Raw genomic sequence first — 23,825 nt, 5'->3', positions numbered from 1 at the left:
GACAAGCCCGTCAAAAAGAAATGAACCAACACCGAGAACTTCCCAGTTAGTAAGCTACCAACAGACACACCAACTGAGCCGAGTACGATGCAGGCAGATACTAACTCTCGTTCTGATCCAACTGCATTTTATCGCGAAAACGCACTGGACCAACTTGTGCATCAGCATCCGGACAGACCAGAGGACCATCACAAGGAACGTAAGGAAAAACACACAGAGAGTCTGCAATTTTGCCACAGATGCAATTGAATTAAGGAGGTAAGTAACTATTTACACACGGGAGTGGCACACCAATGCAGGATGAACTCCCTTCATCAGTTCACTTCATAACAACTTTTTTTGGTATTAATAATGATAAAATAGAAGGTCAAAGAGATGACGGTAGGGAAGGGAGGGGCCACATCGTACGTCTCCCATTTAACAATTCTGTACAGTAATCTCTAAAAATAAACTAAGGCAGCTTTATAAATTAGCTGGCTCAGTTTCCACTGCAGAGTTTACATAATCCTCTGAGAATAGGCAATAGGTTCTTAAATTTTTAGTACAAAAATCATTCACAAGCTGGTTAAAAAGTTTCCATTTCCTTTTTGAAAAACCTGTTCTTATTAAAGAAGGTGGAAAAAAACCCACACTGCATGTAAACACCATTCTTGCATAAAATCCTGCTCCGAAGAACCATGATTTGTACAATTTTTTTTTTTTAAAAAAGAATCCTCCCTCATTTACATTCACAACAAACTTCCATCAGAAATTCTGCCACGTGGCAAGGAACAGAAAGGTGGAGTCCACACGCAGCTCGGCGTCTTCGGGGGCGTGTCACCCGGCCCCTCTGCACGCCCTCTCCAGAAAAGACCGCAGGCCGCATGGCAAGGGCACCGACAGACTGTGCTGCTGGGGCTTGTCGGTTTCAACAAGCGAAATGTCTGCACGCATCTCGGCTCCACATGGAGCCTGTCGTCACTGCAGTCTCCGTACCAGGCGGATGATGTAACGTAACAGTCGCAAGATGATCATTTGGGGGTGGGCTTCAGCTGCTTGGTGATGATTCAAAACGACCTGAAACAACACAGGAAGAAAGCTTCTTAGTTTCTCAGCCCTAATTTTTTAGCGGGTATAGGGCGGTGAGGGATGCCCTTATTTTAGTGAACACCAATCTCATCTTGACAGCTACGGAAGGCCTCTCTTAAAGAGCGCTGTGTCATTGAAGCACCAATTTTTCCCTGAGACCGGGAAGGGAAGTTCTTTCCATTTCCCCTGCAAAGGAAGATGTCACTACAGAAAGAGCAAGCATGCCAAATGATTTCCCTCTTCTTAAAACAAAAATAAAGCAACGAAAGAATGTTTGGAAAATTCAAAGAGAATCCCTGAATCTCAGTTTGCCCCTCTAAAAACCACGTATTCATTTTACAGGTGATGTCACCATGGCCAGAACTGCCTTGATCAAGAAACGCATCAACCACTGGAAAACAAATATCCAATTGCCTCGGTGCAGGTGCTGGAGAAAAGCCATCCCAAGTCACCGGAGTTGGCGTCCCGTGGGAAGAGGTGGGGTAGAAGGGACAGAAGAGACGAAAAAATGAACTGGGTAAATGTGAAGTAACTATCCTACTACCCAGGTTATTGACATTCAAATATGTTTCAGACTCCCCCAAGGATGAATTTCTGGTAGCCATAATTTACTTGAGAAACCAGTGATTTGGGGTAATTTGCGCTACGAAGCTAAAGAAAGAGGAGCACTGATGCGCCACTGCACCTCTGGCTGTCGGCAGGTGGCTCCGCTGGATACAGCTGTCGCCTCAGTGCCGTGTGCACAGTCAGGCACAGGCAGAGTCAACCCCCACCCCCCGCCCCCTGGCGTGGGGAGCACAGAGCGATTCAAAACAAAGGAGGCCTCTTCACCAGTGGCCACCCCATGTCATGACGAGCTGAGCAACTGTTCAAAGGAAACTGCTAGGTTCTTTAAAGGTCTCAGAGGTGCTCAGGGGTGCCCAGCCTCGAGTTCCAATCCATCTTGGAGGCGAGTAAGTGCAGGGTGTGAATTCAGAGCAGCCAAAGGTGGGAAGAGAGCACAACTGCCTTCACACCGGGGGCTACAGGCCGTTCCAGGGTGCGGGTCTGGAAGGGAAACTTGGCCATTCCCTTCATGAGCACCCACACCCGACACTGGCTCCCTGCTCTGTCTGGAGCGCTCCACAAACCCACTTCTTGTGGTGGGGGAGGCTTCCCACGCGCCGCCATGGGACCCCTGGCCACGAGTCAGGCCGAGAACAGTGTCCCCTCTCAGATCCAAACATGCCCCCAGTCGCCAGCTGCGAGGTGTGCTCCCTGCCCGAGACTGTTTACATGAGCTCTCCAGCGCTCGTCGGACTGAACGGGATGGTGATAAGGCCCCGGCATTTCCCTTTCTCCTTCCATAACCAGACTGGAGGAAATCGGCCTTCTGTAAGCGATTCCTGCAGAGGCCCTCCGAAACCACAGGCTGCGATTTTTATCTGTTTTACACACAAGATTGCTTTGTTTTGATTTAACTTTCAAAATTACTTTGCTTTGTGAGAATAATTTAGGGGAAGGTTAATTTTAGTTTAGACTTATGTTAATAGGTTGAAAGAGGCTTATTCAAAATAAAACCACGGCTTACTAAAATGAAGAAAAGTGTATGCAAGGCTGGGCTAAGCGATCAGCTCAACGTGAGACGACTCATGCCAGCTAGGTGTCAATGCCAGCCTCAATGTGACCAGAGAACAGGGTCAAAATGACACCAACGAGGGGACTGGGTCATATCAGGGACAGAACCCAACTTCTTACACTTAGCTAACTTCATATTCCAGAACTGACAGCGTCTGAGAGGAGAAATCTCCCACTTATCCTTTGAGGACAGCGTGGATAACAGTGGCTGTGACTGTGAATAAGTAAAAGTTGAATCACGAGAGATGTCTTCTCAAGTCTTCCGGAGTTCTGCTTTCATCTCAAATGTAAAGGATACAGAGGTATTCAAAGAAAGCTGTGGAGGGGAAGGGAGGGCGAAGGCAGGAAATTTTGGCAAGAGGACCACCCAACCCCTGACAAATGAGAAGATGCCGCAACATCTCAGCGAGCGGGGACACCGGGATGCCTGCCCTCTCAGACAGCCGCGTGACACTTGGCACATGCTTTGAAGCCGGCCAACAATTGCTTTTGGACAACATTCAACAGAGGAAGCCATTACCACTGATTCCAAGAGCCGTGCCAGCCCAGAAAACCCTTGACAGCTGGCACATACGGCTGAAGCTGCTCCTGGCTCAGAGCGCACAGCCCCTACCTCAGACACAGCTGGAGGACGCGCAACTCCTGCTTCCGCCAGACTCCCAGCCCTCTAACACCTGCAGCCACACAACCCGCTCGCTTACAGGAGTCATGGAGCACACAGGATGGCCCCGAGACGCTAAAGTGGGGCAGGTGGCACGGGAGCCTTGGCCAGCTGACCATGCCCAACCAGGCCCCAGCCAGCAGCATCCTGCAGCCACGTGGGCCCGGCCAGCATGAGATGTTGGGCTTCTGGCCTCCAGGGCTGTGAAGAATACATTTCTGTTGTTGAAGTCCTCCTGCATGGGGCAGCTTGTGATGCAGCCCCAGCAACTAATCTACCCTCTCATGCCTAACTATCATTCTTGGTCCTTCGTCCTTTCAGTGAAAAGCAACACTTCTTAGATCAGAGTTGCGGTAATGCTGTTTTAGTCTAAGTCATAGAAATACTTTAGAAAGAGATATTATACAGTTACCTCTTTTGCTCACACACACACACACACACACTCACAGGTGCCTGAGTGTAGGACTCCATCCTGTTGGGTATTTTCATCTGCATGGTCAGGATCAGGAACTGCATTATTTGGGGTAACTGACTTTCACGCCATCCCATGTGTCCAGAAGATGACTCCTTCGACTCTCAGCTTTGCGCCTCCCTCCAGGAAATAACTAACAGCTCAGGCTCGTCTCCGGGAGAGGGGCTCCCGCACCCCTGCACCTGCCCGCACACAGGGGCGCCGACTTCGAAGCATGTGTCCTCATCCACCAGGTCTCACGGGCACTGAGTGCGGAGCAGCAGTGCAGAGCCCATCCGAAGGTGGGTGTGGGCACTGCCATCAGTGAGGACAGCCCATCAGACAGCACTCCAATGGGACCAGGAGGGAAGCACGCACAGGTGCCCACCTCACAGATGGAAAAATACTCCACACTCCAGCGCAATCCTGGGTCTACATCAAAACGGAGTCAAGATGGGAGGGTCCTTCCCATTGAAAGAGAAACGTGACAGCACCTCCTTCTGTGGAGCTTACACTTGGTAAGGGACAGGGCAATACAAATAAACACGATCATATGGCAAAGGCAATACAGGGGTAAACAAAAGGACAGAGACAGAAGCATCTGCCAGAGAAGCAGGTCGGGGGCCGGGAGAGCCTGGGCAGGGAGCACAGAGCTAACCCCCAAGCCATGTCCCCAGGGAGGAAGAGTTCCTTGGAGGGAGAAAGAAGGACATCCCAGGAAGAGAGACAATGTGGGTGAGGCAGGAGGCTCAACGGGCACGCACTGGGGAAGGAGCAGGCAGATCAGTAAAAACAGGAGTTAGATGGTGCCTAAGTATTTAATTTCTCATAATAAACCAGAACGAAAAACGATGCCAAATTCCAGGATCATTCTCTCGAAGAACAGTCCCTTAAAAGTGGGAGGATGGGGGAGTGAAGTTCTCCAAGTTTCCTGCGGATAGACTTAGGTCCTTTTCTTTGAAGATATGAAGAATGTCCCTGGAGACAGTGTGGAGAGCATTCGGCAGGGAGCGCCTCCAGCATTCCGTCCCTGGAGCCCACTCAACAGGGGCCCACCTGGGCCGCAATGTGGCGGGGGGGTGCCTGGGGATGCCCAGGAGCACTGTCCAGGCTGACCTGCAGCCAAGAAGACTGTGTGCAGTGGGGATGGGGCGCTGTAAGCCACTGCAGCCCAGCGACACCGGGCATGGGGATGGAGCTGTGGGCCAGGCCACCTGCCTCTGCAGCAGCCAAGACGAAGGAGGGTGGGTGGACACAGCACTAGCCGCCACCGAGGCCTCGGCACCAGGCGGACCATCTTCAAGTTACATCCCAAGTAACACGTCCCAAATTACACTGGGACAATCAATCAAGTATAGGGAATTTAATTACATTTTAATGCCAAAATCATCACAGAAAAACATGCTCTCTTGCCCAATCTAGGGAAGCAGGTGTGTGGGAAACAAAAGAGGCCTTGACCCCAGAGTGCCCTGGGGAACTGGTCAGGTTGACCACCACGCACCTGCCCAGGCCAGCTTTAGATCTGGCTTCACTCTCCCGCAGAGACACGGGCCGGCTCGGAAACGCTGCCCAAGACACCCTAGGCCTTCAGACTTTGTGCGCCCTAGCCTGGGGACGAGAAGAACCACCCACTGCCACCCATTGGCACATTTTTGCAGTCTTCACAACAACCCATGCAGCTCTCCCCTCTGTGTCCCAGCTGAGGTCACAGACCAAGCGTGTAGACCGAGAACTGAGCACCACCAGTGATCCGAACGACTCAGCCCAGACCTCAGCACAGCACAGAGCACAAGGCCAGCGACCCGTGCGCCAGGGGCAGGGCCAAACCCCACAGGGCCAAATGACTCAGTAAGTACAAGACACACCTACACTCAGCATTACTCGAGGGGGTTCACCCTAAAGACACACAGATGTTATAGTGCAATAAAAACAAAAGCTGAGAGAGATCAGAAACGACATCAAGCCAGAGACTTATCCTGGGGACCAGGGCGGAGATTTGCTGCAAGAGAGCTGCAGTGTAGCCAAGCTTCCTGGCAGTCAAAGTAACAAGGGGAACATGACACCATCTTCATCATCATATCAAAGAGAACTCAATACCAAATTCTGGGAGACAAACCCAACAGCAAGGTATACCTACAGAACTCTGAGACTCAGAGCAATTTTTTCCTTGATCAGAACTCCTTTCTTACAGAATTTCAACACTGAATGCCTGAGATGTCCTGAACTTTTTTTTTTTTTTTTGAGGAAGATTAGCCCTGAGCTAACTACTGCCAGTCCTCCTCTTTTTGCTGAGGAAGCCCACAACATCCGTGCCCATCTTCCTCTAGTTTATACGTGGGACGCCTACCACAGCATGGCTACCAAGCAGTGCCATGTCCGCACCCGGGATCCGAACCAGCGAACCCCGGGCCGCCCAGAGGCGGAACGTGCGAACTTAACCGCTGCGCCACCGGGCAGGCCCCCTGAACTTTTTTTTCTGGTAAGAGATCTATCTTTAAGTGGGAAACAAAGGGGACTGAATTCTAGACTGCGAGACCAGGAAGAACCCTGACAACAAGGGAACCTCTGCTCCTGTTCCGGCAAGTGTGTCCCGATGGGGGCTCTTCCCCCAGGGGCTGTCACAGCATCTACTGGGACAGTGCTGACTGTTGCCATAATCAAAGGTGACAGGGTGGGGCAGGGGAAGGAGAGTGGCCCCCGTGATTCCAGTGAAGACCCCCTCTACCCATTCACAACCCATCAATCTAAACAGTGTGTGAAATGACAAATGAGTGAGACAAAGGTCAGACAAAAAGGGCCCGTGATGAGCACAACGTGGAGACCTCTATGAAGATCTGGTCTCTCTCCACGAGGGTTCGTCATCCACCACCGTTCTCAGGTGTGAGACTCACGCTGCTGGGGCTGCGGTGCGGCCCAAAGACCAAGTTCACTTTCTATTTATCACCAGGGCAACACAGGCATTTGCATAGCTTGTGCCTAACACGCTTTGATGTCAACACAGCTGTGGAGAGGGCACCAGGGGAGCCCCTCCACCGGATGTGGTGCTCCCACACAAAAACCAGGAGCCAAGCTACCCGAGCCCAGGCTGACCGGCCACGATGATGACGTGTTCGAAGGTCACGGAAAAACTACGTTTGCACGAATCCAACTTGCCTCCTATTTTTGATGCATCCTTTCAAAGAAACTGTAACCGTTACGGCTTTTCATAGGACAAATAACCACTTTTCCAGCTACCCTCCAGTCGGACACACCTCTTCCTGGTGGATCTCTAACTCGCTGGGCCCCAGAGCCCACAGTGGCTGAAGTGAAGAGCCCTGTGAGTGTCGCTGCACTACGGCCAACCCCAGAGGAGCCAGGGATGGTTCCGACACCTCCTATGTGAGGCACCATAAGATGAAAAAGCAGATTCAGAGCAAGAACACACTGTTCCGAAATGCCCCAGCTTCAGAAAAATGCTAATGAGACGTAAGGCACTTTAACCACAACTCAGACCTTCTGCTTCGGTTCAGCTGGGAGAAGTCTAGCGAAGGATGATGCGAGAGGCTTATTATTTTCCTACGTCTGCAGAAGGGCCAAGCCTCGCCTTGTGTGCATCTTCATTTCCTCCTCAAGAGATTAAAAAAACCCCGCTCAGACCTCTCTGAAGTCCCCTTCAGGCACCTGCATCTCCAAATGGTTACGTGCTAATGGCCTACGGTCCCAGCACGGCAAGGCAGCCATGCAGGTGGACCCACCTGCCACAGATGGGTGGAGCACTCACAGACAGTGTGAACAAACACAGCCACAGCCAGCTCGATGTCCACCCAGCCATTTAAACACACACCAGTGCCTCAATGTCAGCCCACATTTGCGTACAGCCAGACAGACACTGCAGGCGTCAGCAGGGTCAAAGGCACGACCTGCTGTTTAACAAGCAGAGCCCTTAAAAGATAGAGAGGGGAACAAAGTTACTGGCATCTTTCTCTCTCAATTTTGAAGACCAATTGGAAATGCTTCAATTATAGTTCAAGGTGAGAGAAAAGAGAACGATGGTGACGAGGGATGTCAGCATTTCCTAGCTCCATCTATCAATGTTTTAATCTTCACGACACCCCTAAGAGAGAGACCGAAAATGGGGCTCCTGAAGCTTAAGGGATGGAGGCAGGGTTTGAGGTCTGACCCCCAAAGTCCCTGCCTTTGTCCACAAGCTGTGTTTTCCTACAAGATCACACTCATCCTCAACAAGCCATGGAAAGCCCTCATTCAGGAAGCCTGCCGTCCACAGTCGCCGTCTCCAGCGAGATAATCGGAACCACATGCTCTCTCGAAGGTCTCAAGGAAAGACAAAGAGCCGACGTCATAAAAAGGCGCCGACTCTTCCATCACAGGGGCTCCAGCGTCTCCATCAGGGGTGTCGCTGCCACGCCATCTTGTCATTGTTCTCGTGGGATGGAAACGGTGTGGCCTGAGACGGGTGTGGAAGGCTCAAAACCAAAACACCCAACTGCCCCGTCCACCTCCAGAGGATACGTTCACCTCACCTGAAAATGGAATCCCCAGTAAATGGCAGGCACCAATTGATTCCCCTACTCACAGCTGTTTTTGCTATCAAAACTGTCACTCTACAAACACACAGGAGTCAAGTGTGGGGCGGCTCACCGTTTCATGAGATGGGTCTCATTTTAAGTGAGTATCTGCTATGCAGATTTTTCATTATTCTTTTCTCAGACAGTAACAGAAAGCAGCTTATTTTATTAAACTCCAACATTCAGTTAATGAAGGCCTCAAAAGAATGCTATCTGAGAATACCCTCTCTGGGTCTATGTTCAGTTTATGCTATTACCAAACAAGCTGTAATTTGGACCTCTCCCTTGCACATTATCTACAGAAGAATATCATTTATAAAAGCAAGAGTCAGACAGCACAGGGAATTCCCTCATTATGAAAGACAACACACAAAGATCTCAAGTTAATATATCATATATGAAAGTGCTAATGTGTTGACACTTCAATTCAACTTTCGTTCCCATCAAAACCAGTCTGAGAGCCAGCTCTCTTCTCCCCTCTGGCTGGCTGGATGCTACGTTGCGGTCCACATGTGGTTCAGTCAATTCATGCCTGCACACGCCTGGGACAGCACAGGAAGTAGGCAGTGTGAACAAAAGATACATTGTGTCTTGTGATCCAACACTGAAAGGGTTTTCACCCACTTCTTGGCCCATCTAGTGAGCCTGTCCTAGCTTCATGTGCTGCTGTCCACTGCAGGCCAGCCCCAGGACACCGCCTGAGTCACTGCTAACCACGAGCAGTCTACCTGCACACAGAGTGACTGAGGCTGGACAACCCGACTGCAAGGCAGGGAGGAGGCCACAGAAGCTAAATGATCCCAGCCTGGTCCTGGGGAGGGGACAGTGGTTAGAGGACGGGTCTAATTACCCCGAGAGCATGCAGTTTTAAGCTCCGAAGGGTCTGGCACACCCTTCACACCCTTGGACTGCACCCTCAGCCCACGGCCAAGCATCCCATCCAAGGAGATGCCATCCCTGGAGAGCTGGTGTGAGCCCCCAGCAACCCACCTGCAGAGGACCACAGCCTACGCTTGCTGATACTCCCTTGGAGCAGACAAACCTGGGGACACAAAATTTCTCAGTGGTGAAAGAAACCAGCAGAGGCTATGAAAGAATAAAAGGAAACCTGGTGTCTGTGCCCAGCCATGAGGAAGAGGGGGTTTCCAGGTGCAGGCTGCTCAAACAGACAACACGGCACCCCCGTCCCCTTGCAAGCTACCCATCCTCTTCATCAAGCCCCAAAGAGAGATCTAGCTGCTCTGAGAAATGTTCTTGCCTACAGGCTACTGACATCCCCGTGGTCCCAGAGTCCACCGACAGCCCTCATCCTCTCCCCCGGGAGTCTCAGGGCTGGACACGGGCCCTCTAATCGTCGGGACACGGTGTGCACGCAGGTCACTCAGCAACAAGTCCAAGAGCTCCACCATCTCTACGGCCCCTGGACATGTGTCCTGCAACACACTCTACATGTGCCTGCACTGCTGAGGCCCTTCAACGCTCAATGATGTGGTGAAAACACACCACAGGGCCGCCACCGGCCAAGTCTGGGACAAGGTGAGCATCAAAGTACGGAGAGTAATGCCTAACAACCCACTGAATTAAACAGGGGCCCGTGAACTTAAGTCGACCAATGAAATGAACAGACAGAGGAGAAAGGAAGCTCTTCCCCCGTTACACGCGCCTTCCTTCCAGTACAAACGGAAAAGTGCTGACTTAGTGGGGAGGACACCACCTTTGACCAGAGTCCCAAGAATGGGACAAATCGACACCCTGTGCCTCCCAATGAGACACTGAGGAGGACACAACGTCACACCACTAGGACAACTGGTGAAGTCTGAGTAAGGTCCACCGATGACAACACTGCCATAATCTTGTTAATTTCCTCATTCGGATAATGACCCAGTGGTTCCGTATGAGAATACTCTGACTCCTGGGAAATGCCCACTGGCGGCTTTAAGAGTAATGGAGTATCAAGCCCACAATTGATTCTCAAATAGCTTAGAAAATAATCCGTACACGGGGTAAGGAGGGAGACCGTTAAAGCACATATGGCAAAATGTCCACAGGAGGGAATGTGGGGGCAGACGGAAGAGGGTTCTCTGTACCGTTCTTGTGACTTTTGCGTTAAGTTTGACATTACTTCAAAACAAAAGTTACAAAAATACACGGAGACTTGGAGCAGTAAAACTCCTATCAGACAGAGGGGACGGGTCAGTCGGCCCTGGCAGGGCCACCGGGGAAAGGACACTGAGTCACAGGAGAGAAAAGGAACATGCACCGGGACTCTGTGCTCACCTGTGCCTCTCTCACCTCCTCCTTCAAGGATTCAGACTCCACAGCTCCGTGCCATACGCGTCCCCACTGCCCTGAAGTGGGCTGAACACATGACAACTACACGACAACCTCCTCTATTGCTCTAACTGAAAAAACGGGAAAATATCCTGTCAGGCTTCACAAGGCTCATGGCAAGAAAAGACCAACACTTTAGAAAAGGTACTGTAACGGTGTAAAGCAAATAAAGACACTAAATATTTAAAACGCTAAAATCTGTCATAAAGCAGCCCTCGCCAGGAGCGAACAACGCCCCCAGTGAAGACAGCACGTAGTCTGAATGCATCACTTTCCCAAAATGGCCTCCCGCTTCCTCTGCAGATTTCGACCCCCAACACTCAACAACGGACCGCCAGTGTGACCGCAGACAACGGACTGTTTTTATCTAACAACTATTAAGACAGGCATCTGTGGCTTCAGGGGTCACCGTGTCACCATCCCAAGTTTCAGAGTCTGATGTTCCAAACTGGCTATTTATAAAATTTGGAGAATATATTTGCCTTTGTTTAAAAAAAAAAATCAGGTTATAACCTACAGTCCCTACTCCTCCCCACCGATTTCTCAGCCCACTTAGAAGGCTGGAGTCCTTTAAATTATTAGCAACTGCATTTTTGGATTGGTTCATTTTTTCCAGACAGACAAGATAAAGTTCACAATGACAAAGTATTGCAAAATACTGCAATGAGACTAACTTACATTCATTTACCAAAAGCACTGAGGTTACCTCTCATTTGAAAAAAACAGATATAAGCATCTTAATCATTAAACTGTGAAACAGCATTGGGAGGAGAGGGGCAGGAAGGATACGAACTTTTCAGTGCTGTTCCCTCACTGTCAACGGAGGGGCAAGGTAATGCAAACAACCCAATGGTCCATGTCTCATTTGCACATGAAACTAAACTGCTCACCACCTCGACAGTCTAGGTGAGGCTGTGCTCCAACCCCCAGGCCACCCTTACCCTGTGGCTTGTCGCTGACCACACAAGGCCACCACAGAGAAGCATTAACCAGACCCATCTGGGCAGGATCAGGGAAAAGCTTTGTGGAGTCATTGATCCTTTGTCTAAGTTTAAAGACAAACTTTGACAAAACATCCTTAAACACATCCAGCTCTGTGGCCAAATCTGATCCAGTCCCTGAGAACAGGGCTGTGCTGACTTATCTCGGTGTCCAGGGCTTCCGGACCCTGAGGGCACCAGGGCCCAACTGCCTCATCTCTCTCGGGGAGCACCACCCAAGTCAGATCTGGCCCCAAGGACATCTAACAAACACCCTTCAAGCCCGGGGAAGGAGGCAGGCCCAGCACGCTGGTCAATTCACTGCCCAGGTTCACCCTGAGAGGCTGCCATGCCCATCAGAAGCATCTTTTCCTGCTGGATTATGGACACAATCCCAGAATCAGGACTCAAATGTATTCAGCCTACACTCTTGGAGGGACCCGGGTCCCTGCAACCTCAGCATGAGGATCAACATCCTGAATATACTGGGGCCCTGTTTCTGATCAGTCTCTCCTAGTCCAGCAGGAGAGCCAAGTCCAGTCACACACAGTAACCCCAAAATCCTTTCAGAGAAACCAAGGCAGAGGAACTGGGGGCGGGGGGACAGTAACTCCAGTGGCAAATTACAAAACACCAACTCTGCAAAGACAATCCTCATTTCAGATCTAGGTGAGAAGGAAGTGATGTTCTGTGAACTGGCCCATGTCAGGTGTAGAATGCCAGGCATTGTGCCAGCTAAAGACAGTATCATAAGAAATTCCCAGGCCATTCAGCAATGTGACATTTCCCATTCAGTGAGAGTTACACTACAGCACATTTCCCATCACACACACTCATACACACACCCCACAGAAGGTATGAAGAGGATCTGATGTGAGTTTCCTGAAAGTCCTTAGCCCCCTTATGGAGATTATATACCAAAGAAATGAAAGCACCCCTTGTAATGGGAAAATGTCTCCATGTGTGTTTAAAAAAAGCTTGAAAGGCACTGAATATAGACAGGAAAGCAAGAATGATTGAAAGCAATTAACAGGTAACATCCATTTACTTAGCAACAGCTAGGAAAAAAGAGACTAACATTAAAACAGAATACAAGTACTAGGGTCTAAGCATGACCTCTCTCCAGAAGAAAAAAAAAAGATTTAAAAGAAAATCTGTAAGAGGAATTTATATGTATCAATAATGTTCAGAAAAGCCAGAAGTGACACAATTAGAAAGAATGATATTAACAATTATTTCCTACAAAATAAGATTTAAGTGTCTTCCTTTTGGACATATCAACAGAAATACCTTCATGCACAGTTGTTTGAAAAAATGTGAACAAGTCAAAGCTACATTATATCACAGATTTGCTAGTGTACCCCTTACAGGAAGTCGTCACACACACTCACGACAGCTGTGACTCCCAGAGTTAAAGGCTACACGTTTTCAAATGTCTGCCACGGGGAAAAAGGTGCCCAAATGGTAACATATATAGCCACAGGGAAAACAGGCAGACAAAAACACACTGTTGTCTACAAAAAAACCTACAGAGCACAATTAAAACAAAAAAACAAACACCAATAGTACAACCTCAAAATTTAAGTGGCAGTCAACCTAGAGTGCAAGTTTTTACATTCTAAATTACAGACTATTTTATTAATAAAATAGGAGTGGCCTCCTAACACACTTCAATCAAGGAGGGTCCAAGGACAGCAATGGCGGCTGAGTCAACGGCTCTCTTGCTCTCAGGTCACCAGCATATCGCAGGGGAGTGAATGCTGGCATCGTTCCCTTCAGTAGAGTGAAGAGGGAAATTCAAAAATTTCTTTAACTTTGACCCAAACTGCTTAAAGGAGTGCAGAGACACCCTATATGGGTTGAAAACTATGTTAATGTTTATGTGGGAGTATTTCAAAGCATATAAATTAGCCCTCTTTTAGCATGGAGGTTTTAAGGTTAGTGCCCATGAAATCCCTTTGGCGCCCTGTACTGTATTCTATTTCATCACCATCACTTAAGTTCAGCCATAAAACAAGTGGAAAAGGGGAAAGGAGAAACAACGGCAGGTCACACACAGGTAACACCTCTCATTTCCAGCATAAGCACAGAGTTATTACTAGTCACTGTTTTTTTTTAATATGTTGTGGGGGGGAGGGCATGGGAAGAAAAAGAATTAAGGAAAAGAGCATTACCCTCCGTGGGTAAGAGGCATTAAATTCGTCTCCAATTCTCCGCAGCTCTTGAGCGATCCATACCTCCGGGCGCATGTCTGCAGGGACCGCCTGCGACTGCCTCATGGAAGCTGCAGTGGGACAAACAGAACAAAAATCACATTGTTTTCCATGGATCTCGCAGAAAGTTCCAAAACTAAGTTTCTAGAAGCCCACCTCACACTTAATTACACATTTTCATTTCAAGAAGGCAAACTAACACAAAAATGCTATTGTAACTATCACCAAAGAAATACACTGGAAACATAGGAGAACACAAAAATTTTAGGCTGTTGGTAAAATAACTATTTTGATCTTAATACAAGGTAAAATTCCTAGAGAAATTTCAAATACCACATAGGAATATGAGATGAAATGGTTGTCCCGTTCAAAGCAAAATAAGGGAAAACCTGAGTGTCGACCCCAGGCTACCTGCACGAGTGCGTGTTTGTGGAAGTGGGGGCAGGGGTACAGCCAGGCTGCACGGGGCTACCCCAGGGCCGAATCAGAGCGTGATGGCATGTTGTCTCAATATGAATGCAGCCAATAAAGACGGATTCAAGCCTGCAAACACCACACGGGCAGAGGAAATGTTTCTGTGGAAGAGCAAAGGCATTCTCAAAAAGAGAAAAAAGAGGGAGGTTGGCCCTTTCATGAAGCTGTCACCAACATTCAGACCAGGACATTCATCCGAGTGTTAATGAAACCATTAAAAGCCACGTGACAGCCCAAAATAACGGGGATAAAAAATGCGACTGGATCAAAATGGGATCAAAAGAGCCCGTCAGGCATGAGGACGACGGTATTCTCCATGTACCACGAGGAAAAATGTTCTCCTACTCAGGAAACAGTTCAGTAACACGGGTACAGGAAAAGCGGGAAGATTCCTAGATTTCAACCGCTACTCACAGGCAACTTATGTTAACTTACAGCTAAAATGGGCACCCCATACTCGCAATTAAACACACGTGCTACGTTTTAACCACGGCAAAATATTTAAGAACCTCTGATAATCAGATTTCAAAATAACATGAATGTAGCTTCTTGTTTTGCATTTTTGTAAAAAAATTTTTGTATTTTCTTTATCGCTAGAAATAAAACTGATGTTGATTCGTGGCTCTATAAAAGGACTTAAAAGTGAACTCTGAAGAGTTTTTACCAAGTCTTCTCAAAACTCTTGCCCCATCTTCTATCCCCCAGCCCCCACACCCAAGTGAATTCAAGAAAAATGAGTGCCCGTGTGCGTGGGGTGGGGGGTGATATTGGGGGGGAGGGTGAAGAAAGAAGAACTGACATGGATCCATTCCAGAATTATCTGCACTCTGAATGAGCCCGAAGGAAACTGCTGAAGGAAACGCTGGTGGAGAACGCGAAGGGTGAGGATGTGGGAACTTTTAGGATCAGCCAGGCACGTCCCCTGAATACAAATCCAACCTCATAAAAACACTGCAGCTGTACCTCTGTCACACAAGTATTTCTATCATTAATCTGTCAGAGTCTATTAAAATTAAATTTTAAATGACTAAACTGGCAGAAGACATTTCAGGGTAGATGTGATTGTCAGGCGATGATGTAACAGTTCACTTCTTTTCCCTGGTCTTCAGCTCTTTAAGGATTTACTCCATTACAGGTACCCAATCATTACCGTGCTTTGTATGCTATCAGCAGTCAAGTGTTCCATCAGAAGCTGTTAAATAGTTCACTCACCCTGCGGGAAAGGCTACCCCTCCGAGCCTGCAGTGTTTCACGCCTGTTATCTCATGCACTCCTCCCAAGGGGCCTGCAGGGAGGCCCACCCGCCCATATGTACAGGGGACCACACCAGCCAGCAGGACACCGCGTGGCCACTTGGAGCTACCATCACCACCTCTCCAGGCTTCAGAGCCCCACCTGTTTCTCACTACACGTGGCTCTCTTTGAGAGTAACGCTTTCAATGCTAAAGTCAGAAATGACGAAAATGCCAATTATCCAAAGGAAATCCGTGAAATACAGATTGTGCATTTTATAAAGATGGTGGAGTGGTAAAAATTGCTGGCAAGTTACCCGATGTTTAATAAATCAAGATATTCCCTCATTTACCCAGTGCAGGTGAATGCCCACGTGCCAGTCACCGTTCCAGGAGGTGTTCTGGGCACACCAGGAAAGACGCCCAGCCTGCCCCACAGAGCTGACATTCTTGTACATTACATTTCAATTAAATGCTAAGTTTCTCCTGGGCAAGGATACTTTTAAGTACACTTTATACTTCTTATAAACACAAAACTCCCCTGATTAATTTCCCCCAACCTGCAGGTGAAGCCTACTGAATTCTATTAACACCCTCATTTGTAATGTGGTTCCCAAGGTTCAATGCGGCTCGTGCTTGGGCTGGCAACCAGCAGCACCATCACAGGCCGCAGTGCACCTCAGAAGTGGGCTCACCAGAACCAGCACGTGGTGAACCCAGCCAGAGCTAAGAAGGAAATACAGAACCTTAGGGGCAAATCCAACTTGTTCCTCTCAGAGAGAAATGCCCTGTTGTTTTCTGGAGATGGTGGTGAAGGAGATGAGTAGACATTTCTTTTACAGGAGAGAAAAGTTCAGTAGCCTAAATAAATGCACAGATATAAACATGTCCACGAGGTGTGGCAGCGAGACAGGAGGCAGGGCGTGTGTGGAGGGCCCAGGAAGCTGCACCCTCAGCCGGTCCACAGACCAGACCCTGAGAAACACCAAGCAAACGGTGAGACCCCGTGGAGAGGTGTGGAGCCCAGAGGGGTGTGTCTTCAGAGAACAGCTAAGAGTCAGGAGAGTTGTCCCGACCCAAGATAATGCACTAGGCCAGGCCTAGCAGATACCAACTGGCAACGACAACGGGCCCCTGAGAGAGCTGTCAACTGTACTCAAGTATGTTTTTTTAAATTGATATAGAATAGTAATGTCCAACAGAAATTAATTTTCGCAAAGGAGACTGAACTGTCTGGGGCTACTAACACAGCATCAACCACTGTTTGGCTTTTAAAAAATTGTTCTTGTTTGTTGAATCTATAAACCTAAAATTAATGACCAGCATTTATCCTGCAATGAAACTTAGCTAAAACAGAATACACAGAATAGATGGTGATAAAATAAGATTATAAGACAAAAATTCTATTTGGGATATTTTAAAAGGCATTCTACTTCTGTATTTAAAAAGGGCAGCCTCAATCGCAGTTAATACAGCGCATTTTTCAACATAAATTTCAAAGATTATTTCTGAAGTGACAAAATACTTCTCTTTTGGCAGTGGGGGAAACTTTTTCTTGACTTTATCAGTAGTTTAATCTTACAGACTGTCATATTTGGTCTCCTGTCATGTGAGAACTCACCAGAACAAAAGAATGGGGTCTGGCTGACCCTTGAAAATCGGCCTGTCAGCCCCACGGTGGCACTGGTCAGAGCCAGAATTAAGTTTGCTTCATCTGTCTCACTGTCACCCAGAGCACGGACCTCCACAAAGGTGAAGGGATGTGCTGTGTGGTCTTCTGAAGGCACATCAGGGCTGGTGGGGCCCAGGGCAGGGAGCACTTGACCACCACACCCTTACTCTTGTCTAATCCGACTTAGATACTCTTCCACCCACTACTCCCATCCTAATAATACAGCCCACCTATCAAAAAGAGAGCTTATGGGCCAGCCTGGTGGTGTAGTGCTTAAGCGTGTGTGCCCCGCTTTGGTGGCCTGGGGTTCACAGGTTTGGATCCCAGGTGCAGACCTACATACCACCCCATCAAGCCATGCTGTGGTGGTGTCCCACATACAAAAAAATAGGGGAAGATTAGCACAGATGTTAGTTCAACCACAATCTTCCTCAAGTAAAAAGAGGAAAGTTGGCAACAAATGTTACCTTAGGACCAATCTTCCTCACCAAAAAAAAAAAAGAGATACCTTATGCTTACATTTCTACTCTATAAGAAAGATAAGTATCAAGCAAAAATATTTTATTATGCTATCTGCAGTGTGCCTAACTACCTTAAATGTTGATACCGGATCAATAAAATGGGTCTTCATTTGAAACCAAAGCTCTCATTACAAAGCAAGACGAAGAAAATTTTTAACTCACAAGACAATTTTAGACGAACATAAAAAATCCTGGTGAGGTGTAGTTTTGCCTATAGAAAATGTAGTTTGAGCATTTAAGAAAGCATTTCACTCCATAAACCCAGCACTAAAACTTAAAAAAAAAAGGCACAATGAAACATAAACTGCTCTCAATGTAAAGCTACTCCAAAGCTGTCAGCCAAAGTGTACCTAGGACAGGCCCCAACCAGCAGACACCAGACCGAGCAGGGGGACTTGCCAGGTTTGGGTCTTCTAATCAAAGCCCCTAACCAAAACTTAGAATGCCATCGTGTCAGACACAGGCAATTTTGTCACAAGTGTGATATGTCAGTTGAATTTTTATCAAAACTCTCAGAAATAATTTTTTGAATTCCAGAATTTACTGGTAACGTTATTTTCTATGGAAAAAAATCCCGAGGTATAATTAATCCATTTTTCTATACCAGTAGGGGAACAGAGGCAGAAGGGAGGGTGTTTTTTCACACCAAAGAATTCTGAGTCACTGAAAGATGTGTGCTATTTAATTAACAGACTGTTCTGCTTCAGCTACAGAATATTTTCCAACCCATATGGTAATTTCAAACCTTAAAGGCTTAGCAATTTGCAAACATTAATATCGTGGTTAAGTGGCTGATAGTGAAATCAGCCTGGGGCTTTCGGAAAGGGTGTTCTGTCCCACGGCCAGCTAGGTGGGAAAATAAAAACAATGAGATCGTCAATTCATAATGCGCTCGACATCAGTCAAGCCAAACCTTCTGATTTTTCCTAACAGTCTAACCGCTTCTACCCCACTGATTACCCCACTGATACCAACGGCAAGTGTTCAAAGGAACTGAGGTCATGTCGTGACGTTCAATGCCACTCTTTCTGCCGCTGGCCGGCCCGCTCTGTGAAATGCCACGGGGTGGGCGTGCTGGGGGGTACCGTGCCATACACATGCACTCACACCACTGCAGTCTCCTCCTGGGGACAGCACGGGTCCAGCCTTCACTTTCGAGGGGCAGCCACGTTTTGGTTCCCATCTCGTCACTCCTGGAGTTTCGAGCATGGAACCAGAAACCAAACTAGAATCCACGGCAACACTGCCCTCCAACGCTGTTTTCAGATGTTCGTTAATCTGCGAATACTGGGGCAGGATCAGGATGAGACTTTAAAGTCATCAACATGAATCAATATTCAGCTCAGAGCCCGAGAAAGGACTTCTCGGTCCCCGAAGAAACACAAAACGTATGATTTTGAAGAGACGATTGTTTTTATTTTAAACACACAACAGAACAGACTTAGGCAAATAAGGGCACATTCTGCCTGGCACTTACCAGGGACTGTGGACCCCTCCTCCCGACTTCTCAGGGTTTCCATCTTTATTCCGAGGAGAGTCTGATGTAACCAAAAGCCAGAAAAGACCCTCTAAAGGACCATTTCTTTGTAGGCTCTGAAACCGGTGCTACACTAATTCCAAAAGAAACACTTCAAAAATGTGCAGCGGAAGCACAGCTTCTGGAGGTGGCTTCACATTCATTTGGAGAAATAAAAGTTCTAGAATGTTTATTCAACCCAATAGTCTCCTTACTGAAGTGAGTATCTTCAGAAACGTCTTTATCAACTCCGAGTGGAGTCACAGCTTAAAGGAGGAGAAAGAAGGCAGCAACAAGCCAGCCTGCTAAGGGTTCCTTAGGAAACCCACTGAGGGATCGGGCTGTCTGACCTGCTCCAGAAGTCCCAGGGAGCCAGCGGGCAGGAGGGCCAGGGCCATTACAGCAAGCTTCACCTTCAGAAACGCTGATGGGTCTCAGAAATCTATGAGCCAGAACCCAGTGTCACATGCACACACGCGCACACACAGCCCTCCCTCTGTCTATTTCTCACTTGCATCCTTTTCTTTTTTGATAGATCCTCTATCAATTCCACTGAGCCACTGGATGAAAACGAAAGTGACTGGAAATAAAATAAAGCGGTATAGTCAGCATTAGGACTCATAACAGCCCTAAATCTGTGTTTCCCTGGTACATATTTGTGTCAAGGCTGGGCCGCCGCATGAATTCAAGACAATGCTTTACAAACAGCTGCTAGGATAAAATACCACAAATTATAAAGTTTATGAGATGGAGCCAGTGTTTTCATACTTAGTCTTTCGATGCGTGCTCCCCACCGCTTTTATGTGGCCACGGGTAAGAAAGTCAAAAACAAGCTGCTTTGATCAATTTCCAATCTGACCATTTGGAAAATGCCAGTAAACCAAGGCTGTGAACTTGGACAGATGTCTGGAAACTAGCGTTCCTATCTTTCCCCTCTCCCCATTATCTGTTTCTTATAATAAGATACAAATCTAAAGGCATTAAGAATAATATGCTATGCCTTTTTACTCAATTATTATTCAACATCAGAGGACCCAGTTATCCATTTCACCTGATCCATCCCATAAACACATATTTACCACAAGCCAGTGACATGCCAGGGGCAAAGCCAGACCCTGAGTTGTTATGTCTGTGTCCAAGGGCATATCTGGCTAACTCTCAGTCACAGCAGAAGCCCAGCATCTTACGCCGGGCGGGACACCTGAGCAGGAGCCTTCTGGAACATGATGTGTGGCTGCCGGCCTGGTGCCCACTTCCCGGGACAGGCGCACTTTTTCCTAAGGCACCACAGTCCTCACTAAAGGGCCTTGGGTGCTACACAGTTTCTCCTCATACAGAACTGAAATGTTCCCCTTTAATCCCAGCCCCAACCGTGATTCTATCCCTCTCAATCAGGACCCCACTTTTTAATCAATGAAGCTGCCACTACACGCCCCAAACCAGGTCCTGAACCAGCTCCTCACATGTGCCTTTTATGACGAAGACCTCCCCAGGAAGACCCTCCCCCAGCATCCTGGTCCCCTGCAGCATGCTCCAGTACGTGTTGCTCTGGAGAGCTCACGGTGGTGGTCTGCACGAGGTCTGGCTGGGGGCGGGACACAGCCCCACTACTCTGCTCCTCACGTCCCGTCCACTGAACCCAGCCGCATTACGTCTCTAGGACAGCTGCATCTCTATTCCTACAGTCTTAGATTCCTTTCAGAGGAATACAGAGGATATGACTGTGCCACCTCACTGTGAAAAACAAAAATACCCCCAAAACTGAGTCCAGTCGCATGAAGACCGACTTGCTTTCACAGCTTGCTTTAAGACAGAGACATAAGCCCCAGACGCCCTGACAGTGCAGGCAATTTCCCATTCAGACAATTTGTTTCCCATTGATTCCATCAAAACTATAAAACAGAAATGCCTTTTAGAGACCTTTTTAAAATTAAACATACAACTCTGTACATGAATTCAGTTAAGACCGTTCCTTAGAAATAAAATGTTAAAAAATCTGAAGTTACTGGCTTCCAGTAACCATATGCTGTTTATAGCCAAAAATCAGATCTTGGGGAGGAAATGAGAACTAAAATATAAAAATTTCTGCCTACAGAGTTAAGTGTGGTTTCCTCTATGAAATTGAACACTGGCAGGAAATAGGTGAGGAAAACGTCCCCTAAATTCACATTAAGGTCCTAACCGTTAATGTATTTCATCTCAGTGATAGTGAGGACCAAGATGTGAGGCAGAAACAGAATCCTAAAAAGCTACATCCTAAACAGTTTTCAAAGTAAAACATGTAAGAGTCTACCGATTTTATTTACGCAGTTGAAATGTATGATGGTCTCACAAAGTGAAGCACTGATCTGTGGACACGCATACATGGTTAGTGAGAACACAGCAGAAGCACGAGGTATAACAGAGGCTTCCCACTTAAATCCACAAAAGGCAGCAGCCTCTTTTTACCCCACATGGCATAAAGAGAGAGAGAAACTTTACACCTCAATTCCAGACATTATTTTGGATAACCCAAAGACGGAATCGCTGTGTCTGGATTTTAAGTGGTTTAAATATTTCTCCTCAAACCATACGTCTGTCACAGTTGGGCTGTTTCTCTTCTCCCTGGAAAATGCATGAAGCTTGTGCATCTTGATCGAGCACGTTCATGCTGAAAGCAGGTATCCCACCTCTGAGGGACACAGATGACACAAGGCCCCACGGCCTTTTGTAGGAAACACAACAATAAAAAGAAATGTTATGAGAATTAAACACTGTGTAAGAAATGAGAAAACTGGGAGACAGACCTAGCAGAGCATGTGAGCAGTCCAGCGAATGGTCAATGAAGGGTGGTCTGAGCCCAGGTCCTTCCTCCACTGACCAGCCTGGACTAGCCGTTCAAGCCACCACCTAACCTCCGCCCAGCTCAGCAACTCCGGGGAGGATCCTAGGCCCAGCCTGCAAACCGTGAAAATGCCATGCAGACAACCGTGCCCCGTCCTCCCACACAGGAAAAGAACGGAAGCTGGAGTCACCCTCAGTGCAAGTTCCCGTGAAAGATGTGTAGGAGCCTGCGCTGAAGGACGGGCAGGTCTGGAGGGCTCTGATCTGCTCAGGTTCACGCGTTCTCCCTCCTCCTCCCAGGATGGACAGGGTATCCCTTATCCCTCCAGGGTAGACACAGCTGCTGGCCCAGCTCTGATGCCTCATGGGCTCAGAAACTGGGCAAAATGGTTTGGCTGCCCCTGTACTGAGAAACGCACTGTGCAACACAGGGTCGCCTGGGGCTGTTCTAATTCACTGCAGGCACCCACCCCCGCCCTGACCCTTATGGTGCACTCTGTATGGCTGCAGCGCCCTCCCCACGCTGGGCCCCGGCCAGGTGGGAGGACTTGCCCCAGGGGCTGTAATGGGTCAGTGGAAGGACCAACACTGGACTGGGTCACCTGCTGGAACTTTCCACTCCCACACTTGATGCAATACTGACAGAAAAAAGGACTGCAGAGAAAACAAAGCTGGCGTATTGTCTATGCCAGGCCTTCCTTACACAGAAACACAGCTCTAAGCCTCAAATGAGCACACTGGTAAGAGTCCAAGTGAAAAAAGAGGGAAGCGTGGGCACCCATACAGTGCATTAAGTACTGCTTGAATTCTCATTCAATCTACAGATATTTGTGCTCCCGCTATGTACCAAAACGTTTTCTTAAGTCAGTGAGTGGCTTTGACTAGTTTAGCAGAACTTATGCTCAGGTGTAAATAAAACTGAGGTCTAAATTCAGATATATATTAAGACAGAATATGTCTAGAATTCCTTTCTAGACTACTTTGCATTAAGAAATTTCTCAAGGGACTAAAAAAAAGACAAATAAACAAGGTAAGAAACGTTTCTGCATTTTGTCAGCACACTTACTCTGTAGAAAAGGAACTCACTCAACAAACGACAGTCCTCAAGCTTGGCTCGCCTCACTCACCCTCACAGACACACGTTCCTAAGAGAAATATAGGTCCCTTCCGTGTGAGCAAACTTCTTTTAAAAAGTGTCAAATTACTCATTAAATCTATAAATTGCTTATATTAAAATGTTTTAGGAACTGGAATGGGAAGCATGCTCTGGTCCAGGACTGTAACATATTTTAGAGAAAGAAAAAGTTACCAGAGCAACTCAGATAGTTAAGAATCATCATGCGGAAACTGCTTCCATTTTAACACATACACCCTCTCGGAGTGAAAGGGCTGATTCCATTTTTGAAAACACTTTTAGCTTCAACACCATTTCCACCGCTGGGAAAGGGCAGCGAAGCCGCACCTCCAGCCAGCAGCACGCACGGCACAGAGAGGCCCCCGCGCCGACACCAGGCGTGGCCTCAGCCCATTTCCAAACCCCCGACTTTTGTTTCCTCGCTCTGAAAATGACCGAAAGTCCCCACTCTCAGGTTTGCAGACACAACCCACGCAATCGACAGATGTGTGAGAGAAAGGGAGACACGCTCGGGTGGGACGGATGCCGGGCACAGCCGCGGCCACATGCAGCCGAGGCAGGAACAG

The 23,825-nt window shown here is 47.8% G+C and overlaps 1 protein-coding gene across 17 annotated transcripts in view; it reads right to left on the bottom strand.

Annotated features, from left to right (window-relative positions):
- Positions 1 to 228: 228 nt before the first annotated feature.
- BCL2L11 (BCL2 like 11) overlaps positions 229 to 23,825 on the bottom strand; it is a 41,423-nt gene continuing 17,826 nt past the window's right edge. For 11 of the 17 annotated variants that reach the window (XM_070572161.1, XM_070572160.1, XM_070572164.1 and 8 more), the window contains 2 exons: positions 13,848 to 13,957; positions 229 to 1,056 (listed from right to left, as the gene is read on the bottom strand). In XM_070572161.1, coding sequence (XP_070428262.1) covers positions 958 to 1,056; positions 13,848 to 13,957 — 209 coding nt within the window. In that variant the 3' untranslated portion in view covers positions 229 to 957. Of the gene's footprint in view, positions 1,057 to 10,639; positions 10,765 to 13,847; positions 13,958 to 23,825 lie in introns of all 17 variants that reach the window. The other 6 variants (XR_011525913.1, XR_011525908.1, XR_011525910.1 and 3 more) reach the window with 2 other exon arrangements.

The sequence above is a fragment of the Equus przewalskii genome, chromosome 14 (assembly GCF_037783145.1).
Source record: "Equus przewalskii isolate Varuska chromosome 14, EquPr2, whole genome shotgun sequence".
Classification (NCBI taxonomy): domain Eukaryota; kingdom Metazoa; phylum Chordata; class Mammalia; order Perissodactyla; family Equidae; genus Equus; species Equus przewalskii.
This window is presented reverse-complemented; position numbering and strand designations above follow the sequence as displayed.